This window comes from Aspergillus nomiae, assembly GCF_001204775.2.
Source record: "Aspergillus nomiae NRRL 13137 chromosome Unknown contig00064, whole genome shotgun sequence".
Taxonomy (NCBI): Eukaryota; Fungi; Ascomycota; class Eurotiomycetes; order Eurotiales; family Aspergillaceae; genus Aspergillus; species Aspergillus nomiae.
Window position 1 is genome coordinate 26,894 of NW_015378119.1, and position 17,270 is coordinate 44,163.

At 49.7% G+C, this 17,270-nt stretch overlaps 5 protein-coding genes across 5 annotated transcripts; 3 read left to right on the plus strand and 2 right to left on the minus strand.

Moving 5' to 3' along the window:
* Window positions 1-577: 577 nt before the first annotated feature.
* Window positions 578-6,017, plus strand: ANOM_004542 (putative Ras GTPase activating protein; the record flags this gene model as incomplete). The annotated part of the gene is made up of 3 exons (XM_015549799.1): window positions 578-4,736; window positions 4,789-5,067; window positions 5,128-6,017. 3 exons carry the CDS (start codon window positions 578-580, stop codon window positions 6,015-6,017), a joined length of 5,328 nt encoding a protein of 1,775 aa, XP_015408902.1.
* Window positions 6,018-6,661: 644 nt separating this feature from the next.
* On the plus strand, window positions 6,662-8,586 carry ANOM_004543 (ENTH domain-containing protein; the record flags this gene model as incomplete). The annotated part of the gene is made up of 5 exons (XM_015549800.1): window positions 6,662-6,743; window positions 6,835-6,866; window positions 6,970-7,049; window positions 7,115-7,196; window positions 7,264-8,586. 5 exons carry the CDS (start codon window positions 6,662-6,664, stop codon window positions 8,584-8,586), a joined length of 1,599 nt encoding a protein of 532 aa, XP_015408903.1.
* A 991-nt stretch (window positions 8,587-9,577) lies between these two features.
* ANOM_004544 (uncharacterized protein) lies at window positions 9,578-10,679 on the plus strand (the record flags this gene model as incomplete). The annotated part of the gene is made up of 2 exons (XM_015549801.1): window positions 9,578-9,754; window positions 10,083-10,679. The coding sequence occupies exons 1-2, from the start codon at window positions 9,593-9,595 to the stop codon at window positions 10,677-10,679; spliced, it is 759 nt and encodes a 252-aa protein (XP_015408893.1). The 5' UTR covers window positions 9,578-9,592.
* A 908-nt stretch (window positions 10,680-11,587) lies between these two features.
* On the minus strand, window positions 11,588-12,868 carry ANOM_004545 (adaptor protein NBP2; the record flags this gene model as incomplete). The annotated part of the gene is made up of 1 exon (XM_015549802.1): window positions 11,588-12,868. The coding sequence occupies one exon, from the start codon at window positions 12,866-12,868 to the stop codon at window positions 11,588-11,590; it is 1,281 nt and encodes a 426-aa protein (XP_015408901.1).
* A 1,755-nt stretch (window positions 12,869-14,623) lies between these two features.
* ANOM_004546 (uncharacterized protein) lies at window positions 14,624-15,688 on the minus strand (the record flags this gene model as incomplete). Its single annotated transcript, XM_015549803.1, has 1 exon — window positions 14,624-15,688. The coding sequence occupies one exon, from the start codon at window positions 15,686-15,688 to the stop codon at window positions 14,624-14,626; it is 1,065 nt and encodes a 354-aa protein (XP_015408900.1).
* Between the last annotated feature and the right edge of the window lie 1,582 nt (window positions 15,689-17,270).

The window sequence follows — 17,270 nt, forward strand, 5'->3', positions numbered from 1 at the left end:
CAGGAGCCGATCAGTGGCTAGGATGATCGACGTCACCAGATAGGAAACTGTGGCGTATCACCCTGGAGCGCCAACCATACCCGATCGGGAGATTTGTTTTCGTCGCTGGGGCTGGCAAGCACTTTCCACTTGGTTTACTTTCCCTCACTCCCCGCTTCTCCATCACCACCAGCATCAATCGTCAGTTCAATTATTGACCTTGCGACAAATACTAAATTTAGTGGGAAGTTGCGAAGTTTGTCGGGTTATTAATACCTGCGAGTCTAAACCCACGTTTCTTGGGCGGACTTCGCATTCTCTTTCTCTTTTTCCGATTGCCTTCGAATCAGGTACCGTCAGGAACGCAGAGAAATCCATCCCGTTTCTATATCAACCCGGTTCCCCTTCCCAATTCTTTCCGTTCCCACGGGGCAATGCTGTTCCTCCCTTGAATTAGCATTCCATCTCATTTAACTTAACAGTTGATCACTCGGCCAGATTGCTGCTTCGGTGGAGAGGCAGGCATGCGGCCAATTGAAGCCGAGACTGCTCTATTTTCTTTCGGTTTTGCATTCTTCAGTACGAAGCGGTACTAGTGATGTCAAGCCACTCAGCCTCTCTCCGACGTACCCAGACGGATTTTCCAACACAAACATCGAGTCCACTTCGCCATGGCTCAACCGCATCCACAAATTCGTCTATATACTCAATATCAACCGATTCGCTAGCTCCCAGTCGCACAAGTACAGTGTCCTCCACGGGATCCATGGGCTCCACACCCAGCTTTGGACATAAACGTGGAAAGAGTGAAGCAAACACCATGAGTACCGACAGATTTAAGGCCGATCCGAGCCGTTGGTCAAACGCCGGGACAACATACGAAAGTGTCCGCCGCTCGCTACGGCCGCTCTCTCAAGCACCAAACGGTTCTACCCCCGCAGTTAAGCAAGTCGCCTACGGCCATTCGAGAAACCGGACGATAGACAATCCTCAGTTTTGGAAAGAGAACCGCCCTCAAACACCTGAGCGCCGCAATGATTATCATGGAGAAAAGGAATCGCTGAAGGAGATTGAATCGCATGATGTGTATGCACCTCCATCTCCCAGGTCGCCGCACGATTTCAGTCCTCTTGCTGTTTCGCCCCAAACACGGTCCCCAATCAAGACACAGCATTCTCATAGCTTGTCCACACCACAACCACCTCCATTAACCACCACACTGTCTACGCCGGAGCTAGAAACCTTTCAAAAGTCGTCGACTGGACATTTGCGCACATTATCCAAAATTGCACAATCGGGCGAGACGGAGGAGTTCGCCTTAGACAGCCCTTCCGTGGTGGGCCTGCTGGGACGACGGCGCTTGAAGCGTACTGATTCAGTGGCCGGCTCTGGTGGCGGGAATATTAATCGAAGGAAAAACGCATCATCATGGGCTGCCGGAAACTGGATGGACAAGCAGCGACAATTCTTACAGGCCTATGAATATTTATGTCATATCGGAGAAGCCAAAGAGTGGATTGAAGAAGTCATTCATAAGCAAATCCCGCCCATTGTTCAACTGGAAGAAGCCCTCCGAGATGGAGTAACGCTCGCAGAAGTGGTTCAAGCAATGTACCCGAACCGCACGCTACGAATTTTCAGACATCCCAAGCTGCAGTATCGTCATTCCGATAATATAGCACTATTCTTCCGACTCTTAGACGAAGTCGAACTCCCGGAGCTTTTCAGATTTGAGCTGATTGATCTATACGAAAAGAAGAATATCCCCAAGGTCATTCACTGTGTCCACGCACTATCATGGTTGTTGTTCAAAAAGGGCCTTGTTGACTTCCGGATGGGCAACCTCGTTGGACAATTGGAGTTCGAGCATCATGAGCTTGAACAGACGCAGAAGGGTCTCGATAAGGCAGGAGTCAGCATGCCTAGCTTTAGCGGCATGGCCGCGAATTTTGGGGCCGAGCCAGAACCTGAACCTGAGCCCGAGCCCGAATCTGAGGAAGATCGAATTGAGCGGGAGTTGCATGAAAATGAAGCTTCGATTGCCGACTTCCAAGCTCAGATTAAAGGCGCTATGCTGCGACTGAAGCTGGGAAATCTAATGAATGGCCTGTGGGATTTCGAGCCTCTACTTATCGATTTGCAGTCAAGGATAAGAGGAGATTGGACCCGCCAAATCGTTCAATATCGCCTGGATATGCGTGCGTTTGCCGTGAATCTTCAAGCAATTTGTCGAGGCTTTATTGTACGATCCCGCCAGGAATATGACATGGAAAGTTACCGGGCCCAGGAGCACGGTATACTACAGCTGCAGACACTGATAAGAGGCTCCAAAGCGAGGGCCCAGGTGCAATATCTTCAAGGCCAAATGCGAAAGGAAGAATCGGGGATCAAAGAGATACAAGCTGCCATAAGAGGAGCCTTGCAACGCAAGGCTGTTAGCGCTCTCTACTACGACACCAGAGATGCAGAGGATCATGTTCAGCTATTACAGGCTGCCATCCGCGGCGCCTTGCAACGCAAGTCTATTAGTGCTCTTTATTACGATATCAGAGGCGCAGAGGACCAAGTTCGGTTATTGCAGAGCACCATCCGGGGTGACCTACTGCGCAACAAGCTTTCAAAGCAATGCGAAGAGACAAAATCTGCTGAAGATGCCATCAGAGACCTCCAGTCTCTAATTCGAGGCTCTTTCTTACGACAGCAGATGAATGCACAATATGCTGATATGGACAGCGCTCAAGAAAATGTGGCATTGCTGCAGGCAGCGATTCGAGGCTCGCTGGCTCGGAAGTCTTTATCTCAAGTGAGAGACTCGCTTGCTCAAGAGGCCCCTTCAATTATAGCTGTTCAATCAGGGGCAAGAGCCTTGGCAGTGAGAAAGCAGCAGTCACGGCTTGCAGAAGCCCTCAGAAAAGCAGAAGATCAATTTATCGCGTTGCAAGCCATGGCTCGTGGCAACGCCGTAAGGGAACAGCTTGATTCTCTGCGTGAGGAGTTGAGGGAGCATGTACCATTGCTTATCAGTCTCCAAAGCATACTCCGAGGGAGAGCTACTCGGTCCTTCTTGGACTCCCAGCAGAAGGAACTGAGTGATGAGGAAGCGTCAATCCTTGAATTGCAGTCGAGGGCCAGGGGCTCCCTTGTGAGAAGACGCCTGGAAGCTGATGCTGAAGCACTGCAGGCAGAGGAACCTACGATTATCAACCTGCAGGCCCTCGCCCGAGCTGCAGTTCTGCGAATTGAGGTTGGTGGTATACTTGAGCAACTCGATGACTGCGAGGATGAAGTCAGCCAGCTACAGGCACACATAAGAGCGATGCTTGTTCGAGTAGAGGTCGGACAATCATTGGCCGATCTCGCTGCCGAAGAAGATGTCATTACAGATCTCCAGTCACACATACGGGGACACATGATACGATCAAAATTTGAGGAGAAGCGTCGATACTACCGAGAGAACATGGAAAAGGTCATCAAGGCCCAAAGCTTTGTGCGAGGTAGGATTCAAGGTCAGGCATACAAGAGTCTCACAACTGGGAAAAACCCACCCGTTGGAACAGTCAAAGGCTTTGTACATCTGCTAAACGATAGCGAATTCGATTTCGACGAAGAGATTGAATTCGAGCGGATGAGGAAGCTGGTAGTTCAGCAAGTTCGTCAGAATGAACTGGCAGAACAATATATCAGCCAGCTTGACATCAAGATTGCTCTCTTAGTGAAAAACAAAATTACATTAGATGAGGTCGTCAAGCACCAGAAGCACTTTGGCGGTCATGTTGGAAGTCTGTTACCGAACAGAGAAATCGCGTCAAAGGACCCCTTCGATCTGAAAGCCTTGAACAAAACATCGAGAAGGAAACTAGAGCAGTATCAAGTCTTTTTCTTCCTTCTGCAGACGCAGTCTCAGTACCTTGCCAAACTTTTCCGAAGGCTACGTGAGCTCAATACATCAGAAAAGGAATATGAGAGGATTCGACACTTGATGATGGGTCTCTTTGGGTATTCTCAAAAGAGGCGCGAGGAGTACTACTTGATCAAGCTGCTGGCTCGCTCTGCACGTGAAGAAATTGAAAGTTTTGACTCCATCCACGATTATTTACGCTGCAACTCTTTCTGGACTAAGCTCTTCGCCTCATACATGAAGTCTCCACGTGACAGAAAGTTCATGCGCGATGTATTAGGTACTGTTGTGAAAGAGAACATTATTGACAACCGCGACTTGGACTTGGAAAGCGATCCTATACAGATCTATCGCTCGGCCATCAACAACGAAGAGCTCCGCACTGGTAAACAAAGTCGTCGGCGCTTGGACATCCCGCGTGAAGAAGCAATCAGGGATCCTGAGACAAGGGCAACCTTTATCCAACATTTACAAGATCTCCGCGACATTGCCGATCAATTCTTCACAGCGTTTGAGGAACTTCTATACCGTATGCCTTTTGGAATTCGGTATATCGCGAAGGAGATGTACGAAAGCCTCCAGTCCCGGTTTGCTGGAGATGACCTAGGCTTCATCCTTCAGACAACCGGTCATTGGGTGTGGAAGAATTACTTCCAGCCGGCGCTTATGGAGCCCGAAAAGTACGGAGTTGTTGATCGTGGCCTGACGCAGGAGCAAAAGCGAAACCTCTCTGAAATCGCGAAGGTGATTGCGCAGGTGGCATCAGGGAGACTTTTCGGCGCCGAGAATGTTTATCTTCAGCCTTTGAATAGCTACATTGGTGATTCGATCCAACGTCTTGGCCACATTTGGGGCGGCAGTAAGTAATCGATCCCTCTAGTTCGATGTCCTAGAAGCTAACTATTACGTAGTGATCTCAGTACAAGACGCCGAAGCTTATTTTGATATTGATGAATTCAATGATCTCTACGCTAAAACGAAACCGACATTATACATCAAGTTATCCGATATCTTCTCTATTCATCAACTTGTGGCATCGGAAATACACTATATTTGCCCGAACCCCGATGACATTCTAAAGGAGGTCATCCGCGATCTTGGAAACGTTAAATCCAATGAAAATGAATTGATGAGTGTCAACACCTCAGAGATCAGCCTCACTCTGAACCCCAAGCTTGCACAGGTTGAAGGTAGGAAGCCGCCTCCGCCAATTGTCCCAAGGCTAGCTAGTACTAATGAGATGAATGTAGATCCGGAGGCTGATGTGAAAGCGTTATTTATGGAAACAAAACGATGCATCCTCTATATCATACGGGTTCAGTCAGGCGCTAACTTGATGGAAATTATGGTCAAGCCCCCGACTGAGGAAGACGAAGGAAAGTGGATGACATTGGTCCGGGAAGAACTGGGTGCGAACAACACCAGAAGAAGCGCTTACTCTGAGGCACATACGATGGTGGATATTGCGTCCATGAATTATTCGGAGTTGAAGCGGACTGCGCTCGAAAACATCCTTCAGCTTGAACAAACCGGGAAGATCCGTCGAGACAACCACTATCAGGATTTGTTAAATGCCATTGCCATCGATATTCGAACCAAGCATCGCCGCAGAATTCAGCGAGAGAGAGAACTGGAAAGTGCTCGTTCAACACTGGCCCGCCTCAATGATCAAGCCGCCTGGTTAGAGCAACAGTTCAAGACATATAATGACTACATTGAGCAGGCAATGGTGACATTGCAGAATAAAAAGGGGAAGAAAAGATTCCTCTTGCCATTTACGAAGCAGTGGGATCACCAACGCGAGCTCCAGAAATCAGGAAAGGTGTTCAAGTTTGGTTCCTACAAGTACTCGGCTCGTAACTTGGCAGACAAAGGTGTTTTAGTTCACTGGAAGGGCTATACAGAACGTCAGTGGGACCGAGTCGACCTGACAATTTCCAGCAACGAAGTTGGGGTGTTCACTCTTGATGGCAGTAGCGGCCCAATGATGGTCCCTGGAGCGAATGCGCAGGTGCCACTGGATGACTTGCTGCAAGCCCAGTTCAACAATATGCAGTTCCTCGACTTCTTTGACGGGCAGCTACGAGTCAATGTCAACCTTTTCCTGCATTTGATCATGAGGAAGTTCTATAACGAATGATCCCCATGTAGGGTGATGCATTCATTTTTGGTTTCTATTCCATTGTCCACTTTCTTTTTCCTTTTTCCTACTCTTCTGGTTTCACCTATGATATCCCCTTTCCTATTGATGAAATGTCACGCATGAAAAGGAAACGGCACATTCGGCATGACGTATATAGAAAGCACAACATGCAGGATCCAAGCCAATTCTCACTGTGTTATGTTCCTTCGATGATAACCCGTTGTTTTGTTGTCGTTATGCACTGACTTTCTTGAGATGATTACCCTCTACATTTCTACACGTTACCCCTGTTATGATGATTATGCAGACGATTTTATGTATGTATTTGAGTAGTGTTTAGTACATGACGATATGTGTGTTTCGATAGCAATACTATCACCAGTAGATACTTAGTATCTAAGAGGCGCCCGTCCGTTAATCAAGCTGTAACAAATCCTATGATGTCGACGTCTTGCTTTGTCCTGGAGCTCAGGGGCTGCCACGTGACCCGGCGGTTGGCTTGGAGCCCAACGGCGTTGCCAGGTGGATTGATTCCTCGACTCCCGCATCATCCAACCCTCTACGAATTCCCGACTTTTGTCTCTCTCTATATTGTTGATCCGATAAATAGTGCGCAAGATTGCACTAGTGCTGATTGCGTTATGGATCTCTCCAATCTCAAGGAGCAAGTCAGCAACCTGACCTTGTATGACCTCAAGGCGGGAGTCCGCAAGGTCCAGAATGGTATGTCCCGCATCATGCCCCCGATTAAATTGATATACGTGCCTCCCACCGCGCGAATATGGCACTGCAGTAAATATACTGACAGTCATAGCTGTCATGAATTATACCGAGATGGAGGCCAAGGTATGTGCCACCATTCCCAAATTCCGTCCTCTGCCGATCTCTATAGAACTATACATACATGCATACGGAATGGCTTTCAACTACAGTCGCTTATGCTCAGTAGGTCCGAGAAGCCACAAACAATGAGCCTTGGGGTGCCTCAACCACATTGATGCAAGAAATTGCCAACGGAACTCACAGCTAGTCAGTCATTAACTTGTTCGTTCATACAATTACCCGGTTGCTAACCAATATACTGGGGAGTGCAGCCAGCTACTCAATGAAATCATGCCGATGATCTACAGACGCTTTACAGACAAGACTGCAGAGGAGTGGCGACAGATCTATAAGGTAGGACTTGCCGGACCAGTTGGTTGTCTACAGGAGGTATCTAATCTGGCAATCCTTGAACCTGCAGGCACTTCAGCTTTTGGAGTTCTTAGTCAAGAACGGATCGGAACGAGTTGTTGACGATGCGCGATCTCACATGTCCCTTCTACGAATGCTTCGCCAATTCCACTTCATCGATCAGAATGGGAAAGATCAAGGTATTAATGTGCGCAACCGATCGTCAGAGTTGGTGAAACTTCTTGGCGATGTGGATCAGATTCGTGCAGAAAGAAAGAAGGCCAAAACTAATCGCAATAAGTTTGGTGGCTTTGAGGGTGGATCCCATATGGGAGGAGGAATGTCAAACTCCAGGTACGGGGGCTTTGGAAGTGACAGCATGTCGTTTGGCGGGTACAGCGGGGGTGTCTACGGTGATGGAGGTGGGTTCGGTGGCAACACAAGCGACTTCCAGGACACCGGGCGACGAGGCAACCGATTTGAAGAATACGATGAATATGACGAAGCAGATGCCAGCCCGCCGCCACGACGTGCAGCAAGCCCGCCCCGTGCCCGATCGACAAAGCAGCCGGAGCCGCCGAAACCCAAGGCACCCGAGCCGGACCTTTTTGACTTTGGAGAGGAAGAGGTGGCCCCAACGGCTTCAACCAGTGCCGGCAAGAAGCCTGCAGGCAGTAACGGCCTAGATGTACTCGATTCCAAACCCATGGACGACGACGACTTCGATGATTTCCAGTCTGCGACTCCCGCTCCCGCTCCAGCGGCATCGAACCAATTCTCTATTCTTCCACCAGCGAACACTGTGAGCACTACCTCAAGCACCCAGTTTGCTGCGCCGAAGCCGGTGTCCGCTACGCAAGGAACCAATTTGAACGGTCTTGTTGGGTTTACATCGATGACCCCGACTCCAACTTCGAGTACAATGGCATCCCCAACACTGTCGCAGAGCTCTATGGTGCAGCCACAGCAACAGAAGCCGGCACAACCGAAGCCAACAGGATTCCAGGCCGCAACACCGAACTACTTCACCTCTGTTTCCGTCATGCAGCCTCAGGCGGGAGTGTCTAACCACCGGCCAGGCATGGCATCAACCTCATCTTTTACATCTGCCACGTCGGGCGCGCCTGCAGCAGCTAAACCTGCTGCATCCAAGTCCTCGAATGGCGACGCTTTCGGATCTCTATGGTCAACCGCCAGTGCCGGTGCTGGGCTGCAGAAGTCGAATGCAAATGCAAGCAAAGGGCCTAACTTGGCAAGCATGGCCAAGGAGAAGGCGAGTGCGGGCATCTGGGGGGCGCCCGCAGCGTCCAGCTTTGCATCGCTGTCTGCTTCTCAACCCTCTCAGCAAGGGACCAAGACCAGCAGCTCCGGGCTGGATGACTTACTGGGCTAATCTGTCTGTGCGCTTATACTGTTTTTTCAAGTTAAATTTCTTTTGTTCTGAGCAATATCTGCAATATTATTGCGATTTCACGGTTCTTCATTCCCATTTTAAGCAACGAATCATTGGTAGCAGACGATGCCAGACCATTCCTCCTCGATCTCATGTTTCAAGTTCTGTACATCCGGATGGTCACGATTGCTCTTTTATTCTTTGCATGGTGTCGAGGCTTGGGAAAATATTGATCTTTTTGTTATCAGGACCCTGTCAGACCAAAGGTTATTACTAAAAGAAACTTCCTACACGACGAAGTAATGTTTCCCGGCTGTTAGATGGCGTTCTATCTCAGCCCAACGACGGCCTCTTTCCAGCAAGGCCACTTGAATAAAATGCGCTGGATGAGGCAAAAGGGGAAGGAAGGAAAGTTTAACAGAGTAAAGCCTTTTCGTAAAAATGCAAAATTCCATCAATCCCTCGGAAAATACTCCCTGTCCTTAATTTTCAGCCAAGGGATGATCATAATGACAGTCAAGACTCAACCCGCCCCGACAATCCTCGTATTCATCCTGCCCGCCCTCGATGATCAGCACGCGCTAAGACACCAACGACCAGCCAGCACAGTGGAGAATGCGATTGGGATCTCTGTCGATCCGTGCTTTGGGTATTGCAATCATGGAGACCATCCCAGGGTCTAGCCAATTATTGGGGTGGCCGAGACCACTAACCCTAAGGCTAAGATTTCCTTGGGGTCGTATCTTGCGAGTCATATTCACTTGGTTCTTGAAGGGTTTAGGCTGAGGCTACAATTGTCTGGTAGTCTACCGGGTTTTTACGAGAAGGTTAAAGTGTGTGTGGGTGTGTTTGGGTTGCAGCCTCTCTCGTGTCATGTCAACTACCCATCCGTATATGAAGAACTCTATCGGCGCCTGTTAAGGGGCTTTTCTTCGAGTCCTTCTCTCCTCCTTTCATCTTCACATCGATACAAAACTTGTCTCGATATAGTTCGAATCCCCATAATATGTACATCGATACCCTTTTCCCAGACGGGCTCTATCACCCTCTTCTCCCCCGGGCAACCTACGCTTCCTGCTGGGGAGGCATAGGACAAGGAGAATGTCGCGGCCAATCTGACTGTATTGCCTCCCTCCCTCCCCCTTTAAACTCTAGATATTCCTGCGGAGTGTGTCAGAAGCTAAATCTACCTCAGGCAAAGGACTCGTCTACACAAGTCAATGCTCCGATAACAAAGGCGACGATGTATTGCCCTCCATCAAATTCCACCCCCACAGAGAGGAAGCATCCAACATACTAACAGAAAAGACAACTTAGTGCTGTCTCCAACGTCGCTGCACAGTCCCCGAAGGGACAGGTTACTGTCGAGACACCAATAACCAGACCTGTGATGGGGGCAACTACTTCTCCGGATCGGCTGTACATCTCCCTCTTTTCTCCCTACATGCCATTCCTCCGTCTATCCCCTTAGCAGACGATACTAACAATGACGACAGCCCAACTGGCCATGTCCGGGGATAAGCTCCATCCAATGCTGCGTGACATACGAGAACATGTCAAACGGGACCTCCACGGTTTCCTCTACCTCCTCCACCACATCTCCAACTTCGACATCAAACTCCACTTCCACTTCCACAACACCGTCTGTCTCGTCGCCGACCACCTCAGCCGCAGCGCCAGCTGCAGAGTCAAAACAAGGACTCTCGGGATCTCAGATAGGGGGGATAGTCGGTGGTGTTGTTGGCGCGGCGTTCCTGCTCGGGGTTATCGCGCTGTTTCTTTTCTTTCGTCGGCGGACGGGCAAGAGAGATCTTGCACAGGAGGGTCCGGATGCTCAGGGACCTGCTTCGGAGGCGGGTAAGCCGGTGGAGGAGGAGGTGGTGGGGAAGGACCTGCCGATGCTTGAGGGGACTATGAGGCAGGAGATGGATGCGCAGGGCGGGGCGGCGTTGCATGAGATGGAGGGGGCCAGTGGACGGGGGGTAGTTGGGGTCGGTGGTGAGAAGGGGGCTGGTCTGTCGGAATTGGAGGGACAGAGGACGGTTGTTGCTGAGTTGGATGGAGCGTCTGTTGTTCGGGGTTCTGGTGGGTGAATTGAGATGGTTTTTTGGAGGCGAGGTGGAGTGCGTTTGACGTGTGTATATATCCCTCTTCTTTCTCTCTCTTCTTCTTCTTCTTCTTCTTCTTCTTTCTTTTCTTTTCTGTATCTATAGCATCTTATTAATGGAAGAGGCCGGGGGGCTTGCTTAATGACATATGTGGGTGTGTACGAGTGTATACTGGGGTGGTTCATGCTGGGTAGGAGAATATTCTGGCCGCTAATATTCTCTCTCCGTTTGAAGAAGGGTTCAAAACAGGTCAGGATACGGAACGTTATATATGAAGCTCTAACATACAGTGCCAATTCATTCATTCAAGTAGCCTCCTTCAATCGTTGGGATCTGTTCAGTTGAGACGGAGGAACATACAAGAATAAAAGTAGAGATCGGTAACAATATGAAGCATCATTAGTTCTTCCACATATACTATACTGGGTTCTCATTCCCATCCTGAAACATAATCAGACAATGTGTCAAATCTAATGCATTATGCGACGCCGACGCTGAAAAATACAAAGCATAAACATATTTACAAACCACAGAAACCTAGAGTCTGATGTGATGCTACGTTGCCGGCACGCGACGCCAGCAATGTCTTCTCGCAAGACAGCGATCAGAACATGCATGCACACTCCACCCCTACCATATAACTGGCTCAGCGGGTCGTTCCGCTGTTATCATGTAGAATTGAAAGTTCCAGCCTGGGAACCGAGAAAGCAAAGAAATCGATGGGTTTTCGTGCCGTAGCTCAACCGTTTTGAAACACTCAAGCAAGCACAGAAGGGATTCGCCCGGAAAAGATCCAGAAGATCCAGGGGATGATGGGGCGATGGCTTGACTCTACCACTCCGCATGACAGGTCTTATTATGAGTTCCAGCGTATCCCCACAGAAATGGACACATCACGTCTTCATCGGAACGGCGACATGCTGTCCATCCTGCTGTGTTTTCTCCATAGTTTGCTTCACCGTATCAACCCCTTGTTCGTTGTCCTCCTTCTTCTCGCCATTAGCAACATAGCTCGGGTGGTCGTCCCGAGTTGGTGCCATCTCCTGGTGGCATTCGGTCGAATCGCGGGTAGGGTGAGTGTCATCCAATAATTCAGAGTCCGGATCACCGTTCAACGATGTCAGTCCCCCTTCAATGTCCCGGAGCAGCCGAACGAACTCTTCCGGTACCAATCCACTTTCCCCGGTCCGCGGGTCTTCCGCAACGAGCCAACCTTGGCCATGCCTATAAGAAACGAAGATTACCTGGCCCTCTGTCAGGGGAAGTTCGTTTTCGTGTTCCCTAGTGAAGTCGAAAAGTGCAACCGCCTTTCCGTGCATTTCTTCATCCGGACATCCTACGGCAAACTGGAAGTCGCCATTGTACCGATCACCAGCATACCCATCCTCCGATTCGTATTCCACGTCAGGGGCATAGCTTGCATAGTTCCCATATGTCCCCGCATATGAGTATCGGCTCTCATTTACCGGGTATGTGACATACTCGCCGCCAGGGCCGTCGTCTATTTCATCCTCGTCATTCACATAGTATGTCTCGCTACCGTCCGCGTTTGTACTGACATACATCCCGCGATCAGTATCTCCCAAATAACATGTGGCCTCTTGGCGATTCGGGCTCCTCTTTCGCCCACCATTCAGATCCGTGCCCGTGGACTTGTTCTTCCGGTGGCGAGGTGCAGAAAACACCGGACTATGGAGATCTTCATCCTCGCTATATGGCGGGCCGTCACCGAACGACATCGCAGGAAGTTGTTGGTGCCCGTAGCTGTGGTCGGTGCTCCATGGCCCAGTTGACCACTGTCCCCGCGAACTATCCCACGGAGCCGGAGGGTCGGACAGGCGTCGCTGCTCACTCACCGGGGTTGACACCCCGGACGCACGTGGTGGCAATGGACCGTAGTGTAGAGGATGGATTGATGGGTATGCGAAATCTCGCACTAGAGCATACGGCAAGCTGGAATGAAAGACGGGGAAAACATGCGAACCGGGACGCGACCGGTTTTGAGAGGCTAGGGAAACGTTGGAGAGCGTGGAAAGACGGTCTTTCGCATACGAAGATGAGCGTTGGCGAATGGGTCGCTTGACAGTGGCGTCCGTGACAATGGGAGGCAAGACCGCTAAGTTGGACGCAGAGTCATCCTGCTGCGACGGAGGTGGCAATGCCGTAGAAGTCATGGTTGTGGTCATGGATCTCGTCGGGAAAGAACCAGCGCTGAGAACAATTGTGTCAGAGATTCAAGATGGGGTAAGAGAATTCGGATGTGATCGCTAGGGCAAATTTCGAAACATTTACACCCTAGTTTGGCATTGCGATCGTCCACCCGCGACTCTACTATAACTCGGGACAGAAGAAGAATGCCTGTTGTCAACAAGCAGACGAAAGATTATCTTCACCAAATGAAGGGATGAGCCAGAGGAACGGCAACGAAGGGAGCATGCGACTCGGAGGGGCAATGGTGAACTCCTTGCGTGCAAGCACGATCCGGGCTGGTGTTGCTATACTGTGGAGGCTGTGCTGAAGAGGTCTATACCGGGACACCGAGACAAGAGTCACAGAAGTGATCGTGGGCACCAAGCGCGATGCGGGCTCAATGGGGTCTGTTGAAACACGCCTACAAGAACTGACAATCGGCGGCAGGTGAGAGCGCGGCTATTGATCATGAACCACCTCGGTATGGTTCGAAGGGTAACGTTCCGTTCGATGGTAAAATAGAAATTAAAGGAAACCTCCGAATCAGCGATAGGATTCGAGAGAGGGGGTCAGTAATATGGTGACCAATAACCAGTGGGTGCTGCAAAATATGCAGTTTCGAGCGTTTCGTCCCGCGCTTGCTGGTCGAGAGTAGAATGGGAATTCTAATTATAGCAGCAGAGCAAAGCGCCGCTGTCAGTGATGGCAACTATGGACGAAATATCTATGGCGCAAACTGAATAAGGGAGCGTTAACGAGGAAAATTAAAAGTGTGCAAAGGAGTATGTGCCTGGCAAGACCTGCAAAACAGGATAGGATAAGAAATTGGACGGTGGAGGGACCCAGCGTAGGAGAGGCTTGTCGGAGATTACTTACTCTTGAAGACTGGCCTTGAAGCGTTAAGGATCAACGAGGCGCAGTCGGCTGCGTTGTGGAGTTCTGCTGCCACTGGGAGATTAAAATTATTCGCTCACCAGGGCACCGGCAGACGCAGGGAAATAGCTGCAGGGCAAACAAGCAATCCGGCCGAGGATCTGAACAGCTCAACAGGACGTCTGGATCCCAATTGTAATCGCAATGCCCATGGGCAACAGCTTTGAGGCTTAGAGTTATTTTCTCTTCGATGCGGGCACGTGCACGTGACACCCGCTTAGCGTGTTTCAGAGTCAAGTGCCTTGAACCATACCTGATTGGCCCTGGAATGCCTCAGGTCCATACTATGGACATACAGGACATACATTCACCAGCCTCCTCGCTTCGATATTTGAGTGGCTATCACCACCTTACCTTTGAAGACAAGAGAAAGTAAGGGAACGGCTTTCATCTTTTCTTTTCTATGGCTGGGGAACCTTTTCCTTCTTTCTAAAGCCACGAGCAAGTTTCATTATCCAAAGCAGGTTTCATTTATATTGCAAACCATCCGATGAAAAGAACTATTGTATGTCAAAGACGAGAATAATTAAAACAGATACCATAGCATTCCAAAGTCTCTAATAGGTCAGGCCTGCCCGACCGGGTCTTGAACACAAAATACTTTGTCTATATTCTTTGTTTCACACCCATCGCTCGCCCAAAGGACCAAAATCAGCCAACCACCAGCAGAGGCTGAAATTCCAAACCAAGCCGCAAATATCCAAATGCAAGGGACATTTTCTGCATCCACCTTCACTAGGGGCTCGCACTAGCGGAACAGCCAGGAAAGACGGTCTTCATCATTGTCACGAAGGATGTTACTGTTGCTACTCTCTGTGGCGCCATTGGGTCTTGGGCAAGCGACGTAGGAGTCGCTGCACGGTAGGTGAAGACGAAGAGGTGCTAGGTCTGATGGCTGCTCGCGAAGAGCTGGACGCTGCGGGCCCATGACCGCTGAGTGCCGTTGGGGCTCCAACTATTGCTGAGCTTTGCGCAGAGCCAGAAGAAGCGCCAGCACCAAAGATGTCCGCAAGCTGGGCTGGGATGGCAGCGTTATTCAAGGATTGATCATTGACATAACTTGCCGCCACATGCGACTGAGCCCCTGCATTAGCTACCACATCAACATCAATGCAGGATGTATATATTTCCTGCTTTCCTTTGGGCAAGTTCGGGTCTACGTCAGGATGTGTTGGCCAGTCCCACACCCAATAAAGAGTGTATGGCTTCCCGGATGGTGCATTGGATGGCAACGCAATGTCTGACTGACACCATAAATTGACACCCATTAACTGATCTGCGGTATGAGGGAATTTCGATTGGCGTTGCTTTGAAATACTGTCGTCGTTGACCTGATAGCAGCGGCCGTCGTCGAAGTTTCGTGTTGCCAGGAGCACGCCACGTTTGTCGCCTCCGGTACCCTCTTTATTCCATACCTTGTGCACGTCCATGATCTTCTCATCTTCTTTTGGTTTTGTTGTTCCGTATACGTATACTGTCCCACGATTCTCAGGCTTTCCCGGCTGATTCCCGGGTTGTGTGACATGGCCGTTTTCCTGGTACCGGAGAGCAATGGCAGCGCCAGCGCTTGCCTGCAGCCTTGGACTCCCTTCAGACTGTACTTGCTGCTGTTGGGTATTCTTACACAGCAAATCAGTTGGAAGTAGCTCATTGCGACCCTCTGGGACCAAATATTGCATCTTAGTGTCGCTGTATCCAGGGTCAGAGCGAAGTACGTTCCTTCTTGAATACCCCGGAGAGCCGACAAAGGTGCCATTCGGTGCGATAACCATGAGCTGCTCAACCCATGAATGGGCGACGACCGTTGAGGTCAGGAAGAGGAGAGAAAGCAGCCCCAGGCTGCTTCTCCAGGTACTGAGCCTGAAGTCCATGCTTTGGATGCTCCCTTGCAGTTGTTGGCCTAGTCTTCAGAAAAAGAATGCAACAAATACCGGCCAGCGGAGTATATGAATTTCAAAACCAGTCTAGGCCATGAATTAGCGGGGATATATTAAGCGACTAGGGAGTACCAACACGGGTTAAATACTCATAATGTCGTAAGACTTTCTTTATTTCCTGAAGATTCCTTTGTTTTCCTCGGATACAAATGGATTATCTTGAAGAGAAAAAGCAATCAATTTCCTGGATATGCCTTCGAAGGGGGACAATGCCGAGGATTCAACAATGGACATGGGAAATCGGGTATTCACCGAAGGGCATCGACAATAAATACACAGAAATGAAAGTGTTCTTTAAGGGACCCTCTTCTGACTTGCCAATGATAATCCTCAAATAAGTCTCCATCAATCAATAACAATGGAATATAGGGACCCTTGCGGCGTGCCCACAAGGAGGCACTCGAAACAGAGCGGACAAGGGGAGTCTATAGAAGTATCAATAGTAACATCAGGTACGCGGCGCCAAATAATTAGAAACTTGAGGGAAAGCGTGATGCAGATGACCACAGCCAATGAATAGGTCCTTCGACGTCATCGTTCAGGCACAATCTGCTTCTTGATGTGTTACGAGAGTATGCAAATCAGGCACCCCTCGTCCATTAATCTATCCCATTCAGAGATCCATCAAATTGGATCAACACGATAGGGTATCCTGGAACCACGAGAGCCCTTAGGCCCGTTCCATCTGCACAACATTCCTCCAAATAGTAGCGGCGCTTACCTGCATCGGTTGAGGCTCCCATGGTCTCATGAGCCTGGGCATGATAGCATGGCAATCCCAGTGTTGCAGAAAGACAAACACTGGGAACATGCGACATCACTCATTGGTTGTGGTTATTTACCATGGCGCTAAGATCGAGGTCCTTCACAGAGATCTAGGTATTAACGCTTCAAGGTTGCACAGGCCGTCCGTTGCCAAATCTGAAACAGAATCAGACACCTGTAGACTATATCGAGACCCAGGGAAAACTTAGGGTATTACCGCAGACATTGGGCGTCCAAGCGCCGAGACATATTGGCAAGACATCTCTTCAGCCCCACTTTGGAGGGAACGGCGCGAATGGAAACGGCGCAACCTGCCTGGCAGCCACGACAGGTACTTCTTCAGAAGCTGGCTTAGAGTTAAAAAAAATAAATGCAATCTAATGCTCTGTCGATCAATACTAGTAATAGCAGCAGGAATATAAGTAATCCTTTCGAAGCCGTGTGTAGGTGTACGTCAATCTTCAACTGTATTGGTTTTGGGGAAGTTGCCGCCTGTCTACTTTGTATGAAGTAACAAAATGACAGCTTGTCCTAGAGTATGAGGAAGACCTGCACGCATATCCATAGTGTCTGCTTAAGCCCGATCCGGCATCGGTGCTAGAAGTCCTCGTTCGGTCTCGCATTCCTTTCCAAGGTGCTTGGCGCGGACAGAAATCTCCACAAAAAAATGGGTATTCATTGTTGTGGTGGTCTTGGACTCGCTTGTTTCTCTGGATCAATTGGTCCCCAAGTCAGGCGTGTCTTTCGACCC